The following is a 7,006-nucleotide window of genomic DNA, read 5'->3' on the forward strand; positions in this document are numbered from 1 at the left end:
GAACGAGATATCTTCTGGGTGTCGGATATTTGTGCTGTCTGGTTTGGTGTCTCCAGGTGTTGGATATTTGTGCTGTCTGTTTTCGTGTCTCTTGTTGTGTGGCCACGTATTTTATTCGTTCTATGTTTTCTTAAAGGAGGTTGAAATGGGACAGAAACAGACTACCCCTCTGTCCCTGATGGTTGAACATTTTTCAGAGTTTAAAACCAGAGGATCTAATTTGTCTGTGGTAATTAAGAGAAATAAACTAATAACTTTTTGCTCTTCAGAATGGCCCTCTTTTGAGGTGGGGTGGCCTCCAGAGGGCTCACTGGATGGAAAGGTGATCACAGCCGTATTCGACCGAGTCCAAGTGCCAGGCCCCCGTGGGCACACAGAACAATTTCCTTACATTTTAGTGTGGCAAGATATAGTGACTAATCCACCCCCATGGCTAAAACCTTTTCTTCCGAACCCTTCTGTTAAGGTATTAACATCCTCACTCGGGACTAGCGAAAAGGAGAAACTGAGATGACCTGGGTCCCGAGCAGCTGTTCCACCGGTTTTGCCTGATTCTCAGGTTGACCTCGATCTGATGGATCTAGAAAGCAGTGTGTCTCCACCTCCCTATGCCCCTCCGACACCTCCCCACCCTCTCCAGGTTCCACAAGTATCGGGAGGGAATGGAGCGAATGCTCCAAGCACGCCGCCCGTCATTATGGGCCCAGCCTCTGGTCTCCGCCCGTGCCAGAGGGGCTCCCAGGAGGCTGAAGCTCCATTGTCTATTGTCCAGGTGTTGCCTCTCAGAGAGATTGGCCCACCCTGTGAGTACGGAAGCAGAACCTGGCAGTACTGGCCGTTTTCAATGTCGGACCTGTATAACTGGAAAGTGCAAAACGCCCCCTTTTCTGAAAACCCCCAAAGCCTAATTAATTTGTTAGATTCTATATTGTTTACTTATAACCCCACTTGGGATGATTGTCAGCAGCTATTGCAGGTTTTGTTCACCACTGAAGAAAAAGAAAGGCTCTTGACCGAGGCCAGGAAAAATGTGCCTGGAGATAATGGGCAACCGACAACGCTTCAGAATTTAATTGACGCTGGGTTCCCGTTATCTCATCCCAGTTGGAACTTTGAACATTCAGAAGGTAGGGAGCGGCTCCAAAAGTACCGCCAGATTCTAATGGCCGGTCTCCGAGCAGCAGCGAGGAAGCTGACTAATTTGGCCAAGGTAAACTTAGTCAAGCAGGGACTGACAGAGAGCCCTGCAGTATATCTACAGAGGTTGATGGATGCGTTTAGACTGTATACTCCCATGGATCCACTAGCCGATGAGAGTAGAGCAGCAGTGGTCCTATCTTTTGTAAACCAAGCAGCCCCTGATATCAGAAGAAAGCTTCAGAAGATAGACAGATTAGGTGAGCAGACCCTACAGGACTTAATGAAAGTAGCAGAAAGGGTGTATAATACTAGAGAAACTCCAGAAGAAAGGGAGGAGAGAATACGGAGGGAGGAAAGGGAATTCCAAGCTAAAGAGAATAAACAAAATCAGAAGGAGTTAGCAAAGATTTTCTTTGCTGGAACTCGGGGAGACATAGGGAGAGGAAGAGGAAGGAGACTAGACCAACATGACAGGCCCCGCCGAGACCCACCCCTGGCCCCAAACCAATGAGCATTTTGCAAGGGGACTGGACACTGGAAGAATGAATGCCCAAAGATAGAGAACAAAAAATATGAAAAGCCTGCTTCTGTTAGGACATTGGTGGCAGGTGAGGACAGCGACTAGGGGAGACAGGACTCAGAACCCCTCCCTGAGTCTTGGGTAACCCTGAAGGTGGAGGGGAAGCCAGTAGAGTTCCTGGTGGATACAGGGGCTCAGTACTCCGTCCTAAATAAGAAGGAGGGAAAGATTTCTTTAAAAACTAGCCTAGTCCAGGGGGTGACAGGGGCAAAGCGGTATCATTGGACAATGCAGCAACAGCTGAATCTGGGAACTAAGCAAGTGTCCCATTCATTCTTAATTGTACCTGATTGTCCTGCACCGCTGTTAGGAAAAGACTTATTATCCAAAGCCAAGCCCATATATTCTTTCACAAAAATGGTGTCCAGGTTACCGATGGGGAAGGCTCCCTTCTACAGGTCCAGACGGTCGCCTTGCACGATGAATACCGCTTGTATAAAGGTGTGGAAGACCAACGTGCAGGCTTAACGGATATGGCTCCATGGCTGGAAGAGTTTCCCCAAGCCTGGGCAGAAACTGGAGGAATTGGGTTGGCAAAACACCGACCACCCATTATTGTGGACTTAAAACCCTCTGCCACACCGGTAAGAGTCCGACAGTATCCCATGCCCAGGGAAGCCCGGGAAGGCATACAGCCCCATATCCAGCAGCTGTTACGGGAAAGGGTACTAAAGAGGTGCCGGTCTGCATGGAATACACCTCTCCTCCCAGTAAAGAAACAGGGGGAGAGTACCGACCAGTGCAGGATCTGAGAGAGGTAAATCGCCGAGTTGAAGACATACATCCCACAGTCCCTAACCCTTATACGCTGCTCAGCAATCTTCCCCCAGATCATGTGTGGTATACTACCCTGGACTTGAAAGATGCTTTCTTTAGCCTTCCCCTAGCCCCGCAAAGCCAAGACATTTTTGCCTTCGAATGGGTTGACGAGACGGACAAAATCCTCGGCCAGCTGACCTGGACAAGATTGGTCCAGGGGTTCAAGCACTCGTCCACTTTGTTTAACGAAGCCTTGAGTGACGATCTCCATGAGTACCGGGGCCAAAACCCGCAAATAACCTTACTACAATATGTAGATGACTTGTTAATCGCAGCCCCCAACCGGGTAGGGTGCCTCGAAGCAACCAGGAAACTGCTCACCACTCTGGGGGAGCTGGGATATCGAGCTAGTGCCAAGAAAGCTCAGATAGCTAAGCCAGAAGTCACATATTTGGGGTATAAGTTAAGAGCTGGGCAGAGGTGGCTCACTGAGGCCATGAAACAGACGATCCTACAAATTCCCCAACCCACAAGCCCGAGGCAGATGAGAGAATTTTGGGGAACAGTAGGTTATTGTTGGCTGTGGATTTTAGATTTTGCCACAAAAGCGAAGTCACTCTATGAGCTCAGCAGGGAAGGGTCAGAGTGGGACTGGACTCCCGAGAGGGATTCAGCTTTTAAAGAACTTAAGGAGGCACTCCTTAAAGCCCCAGCACTGACATTGCCTGACCCCACAAAACCATTTCATCTGTTTGTTGATGAGAAAAGAGGAATAGCCAAGGGAGTCCTAACACAACAACAGGGGCCATGGAAGAGACCAGTAGCATACCACTCAAAGAAATTGGATCTAGTAGCGGCAGGATGGCCCCCTTGCCTGAGGATTATTGCTGCCACCGCTCTGCTAATTAAAGATGCAGATAAGTTAACCCATGGACAGACTTTGAAAGTAACCACTCCCCATGCCATTGAAGGAGTGCTCAAACAGCCTCCGGGGAAATGGATAACCAATGCCAGATTGACTTATTATCAGAGTCTATTACTTGACACTCCAAGAGCACAATTTTTAGCCCCAACAGCCTTAAACCCTGCCACCCTGCTGCCTAACCCTGACCTAGATAAACCCCTGCACGACTGCTCAGAGATACTCGCAGAGGTAAATACGGTCAGAAAGGACTTGCGAGACTGCCCGCGGGAAAACAGTGACTTCATCTGGTGCATGGATGGAAGCAGTTTCGTACAGGATAGACTAAGGTGTGCGGGTGCCACGGTGGTAAACGACCGGGAGGAAATTATTTGGGCCGGTGCTTTACCGCCAGGAACTTCTGCTCAGAAAGCTGAACTTATCGCCCTGGCAGAAGCATTAGAAAGGGCAGAGGGAAAGAGGCTGATGGTCTATACAGACAGTCGTTACTCGTATGCGACTCTTCATATACATGGCGCCATCTACCGGGAGCTTGGGTTCAGAAATGCAGAAGGAAGAGAAATAAAGAACCAGGCAGAAATTCTTTGCTTGTTATCAGCTGTGACCCGGCCGCAAATGGTAGCGGTGGTCCACACCCCAGGGCATCAGAGAGGACACTCCCTTGAAGCAAGAGGCAACCGAGCAGCGGACCAGGCAGCTAAGAAAGCGGCCCTCCAAACGGTAGGAACTTTAATAACTAACTTACCTTGCCCGCAACTGGAACCCCTGCTTCCTACTCCCAGCTATTCCGGAGAAGACGTCCAGTGGGTTGAGAAATCACCACAGATAGAAAAAGATCAGAATGGATGGTATATGGACTCAGAAGAAAAACTGATTCTCCCAGAAGAACTGGGACGGCACCTTCTCACACACCTCCACCAAGTGACTCACTTAGGGGAACGGAAAATGTTGGAGTTATTGAACAAAGGGCAGATCCGTATGCCCCATCAGAAGCAAACGGCTCAGAGTGTGGTGGACCGGTGCCGGGCCTGTCAGGTCATGAAAGTAGAGAAGAGGAAGAACACACACGCAGGTACAAGGAGGAGGGGGAGGGAGCCTTGCCGTCATTGGGAAATAGATTTCACTGAAGTTAAACCAGGTAAATATGGATACAGATATCTCTTAGTGTTAGTGGATACTTTCTCAGGATGGGTGGAAGCGTATCCCACTAGAAGGGAAACAGCCGTGGTAGTGGCCAAGAAGATTTTAGAAGAGATAGTACCCAGATATGGAATGCCTAGAACGTTAGGGTCAGACAGTGGACCAGCTTTTGTAAGTAAAGTTATCCAGGGCTTAGCCTCAACTCTGGGGGTAAATTGGAAACTACATTGTGAATATAACCCTCAGAGTTCGGGGCAGGTAGAAAGAATGAACAGAACCCTAAAGGAGACCCTATCTAAATTGGCAATAGAAACTGGCAGAGACTGGGTGACCCTCCTCCCCTTTGCACTATACTGGGCTAGGAACACCCCGTACATGCTAAATCTGACCCCATTTGAAATAATGTATGGGATGCCACCCCCTATTATTTCCAACCTGGAAAAATGTCCCAATGACTTGTCAAAAGATTTAATCTTGGAGATGAAAACTCTCCAAGTAATTCAGAGGGAATTATGGCCCAAACTCCAGGCCATATATGAAGGTCCTCTTAGTGAACAGGGGATTGTCCATGAGTTTGAACCAGGAGATTGGGTATGGGTAAAGAAGCACCAGAAAAAGACACTGGAACTGAAATGGAGGGGACCTTATGTTGTTGTTCTTGTGACCCCCACTGCTGTTAAGGTAGATGGAATCAGCACCTGGATACACCACTCCCATATCAGGAGAGCTAACCAGACAGAACAGCAGTCTGCACGAGCTAATTGGAAAGCGTACTCCGATCCTGAAAACCCACTGAAAGTCAAGTTAATGCAACACCATGGAGATTAGAGTCCTTCTCGCCCTCACCCTAAGCTTCTACCGCCTTGCGATAAGTATCGCAGCTCACCAACCCTATAAAGTTACATGGCGAATCCGCAACGGACTAACCCATGAGATTTTAAACTCCACCACCCATACCACCCCCCTTAATGTATGGTGGCCTGACTTATTTTTCTCACTCGTGAAACTTACTGGCTGTTCTTGGGATGAAGGTTTTAACCATAAGATGGGTTTTTTTGCATGCCCTGGTACAAAAGAAATGTTCAGCAATGCAGAGGGCTCATTTGGTATTACTGCAAAAGTTGGAGTTGTATGACCTCTAATGATGGGGAGTGGAAGTGGCATGTAAAAACCCAGAACTATGTAACATTCTCTTTTGCCAAGCCCAGATATACTTATACATTAGGAAAATGTAAAGAATGTGACTGGATAAAAGTCTCGTTCACTGAACAGGGGAAGAAGGAATTAGCTAAGTGGAAATCTGGGCTTACTTGGGGTCTCCAAATTTGGTATAGGGGATATCCCTCTGGGATGATAACCATTGTACAGGAAATAGAACCCTTAGATACCGGGTCAGTGGGTCCAAATGAAGTGTTAAACCCCCCGGAAAAAGGAACCCTACCCCCTACAAGAAAGACGGTGAAAGAACCAAGCACTGTAACTCCTGATGTTACAGACCCTCTTTGGAATTTAATGCTAGCAGCCTACCAAACACTTAACCGTACTAGTCCTAACCTGACTCATACCTGTTGGCTTTGTTACGATGCAAAACCTCCGTTTTATGAAGCAATAGGCATTAACACCTCTTTCAGCTATTCTCATGACCTGAACCCAAAGAATTGCTCTTGGAAAGACCATAAGGTAGGAATTACTATACAACGTGTAACAGGAAAGGGCTTATGCGTGGGGAAGCCCCCCAATGCCCAAGAGCGTTGCACCTCATATACTGAAATAAACCCGTCCTTTAATTGGATTATTCTCAGGGAAGGGGGTTGGTGGCTTTGCTCGAAAGCTGGACTTTTACCCTGTTTAAACTTGAAAGTACTTAATCTGTCCTCAGACCATTGTATACTGGTGACTGTCCTGCCCCGAATTCTTTACCACCCAGAAGAAGAGATGTATGTACACTGGGGCAGAACTAATAGAGAAAAAAGGGAACCACTCACTATAGCCCTTACTCTAGCTACTCTGGTTGGCTTAACAGGGACCGGTCTAGGAATAGCTTCTTTAACAGTACAGAATCAAGGCATGCATTCCCTGAGGGCAGCTATAGACGTAGACCTTGAAAGGATAGAAGCCTCTATCTCAAATTCAGAGAAATCCCTAACCTCACTATCGGAGGTTGTGTTACAAAACCGCCGGGGGTTAGATCTTATACTTCTCCAAAAAGGAGGACTGTGCGCCACTCTAAAAGAAGAATGCTGCTTCTATGCCAACCATATGGGAGTGGTCCGGGAATCCATGGCCAAGGTACGAGAAGGACTTGCCCTAAGAAAAAATGAACGTGAAGCTCAGGAAGGATTGTTCAAGTCTTGGTTTAATAGCTCCCCATGGTTAACTACTTTGATATCTACTCTCTTAGGACCCTTCATAGTCCTTATAATTATATTAACTTTTGGTCCCTGTATTATAAATAAGCTTATATC

The 7,006-nt window shown here is 47.5% G+C and overlaps 1 protein-coding gene across 1 annotated transcript in view; it reads left to right on the forward strand.

The window, feature by feature from the left end:
- The first annotated feature begins 697 nt into the window (after positions 1–697).
- The window catches only part of LOC103201350, an 11,043-nt gene continuing 4,734 nt past the window's right edge, over positions 698–7,006 (forward strand). The window contains 4 exon segments of the mRNA XM_042781671.1: positions 698–2,051; positions 2,054–2,443; positions 2,446–4,473; positions 6,565–6,830. Of these exon segments, the coding sequence (XP_042637605.1) occupies positions 698–2,051; positions 2,054–2,443; positions 2,446–4,473; positions 6,565–6,830 (4,038 nt within the window).

This window comes from Orycteropus afer, unplaced genomic scaffold (assembly GCF_000298275.1).
Source record: "Orycteropus afer afer isolate SDZICR_OR568_19922 unplaced genomic scaffold, OryAfe1.0 scaffold00147, whole genome shotgun sequence".
In the NCBI taxonomy this organism is placed as follows: domain Eukaryota; kingdom Metazoa; phylum Chordata; class Mammalia; order Tubulidentata; family Orycteropodidae; genus Orycteropus; species Orycteropus afer.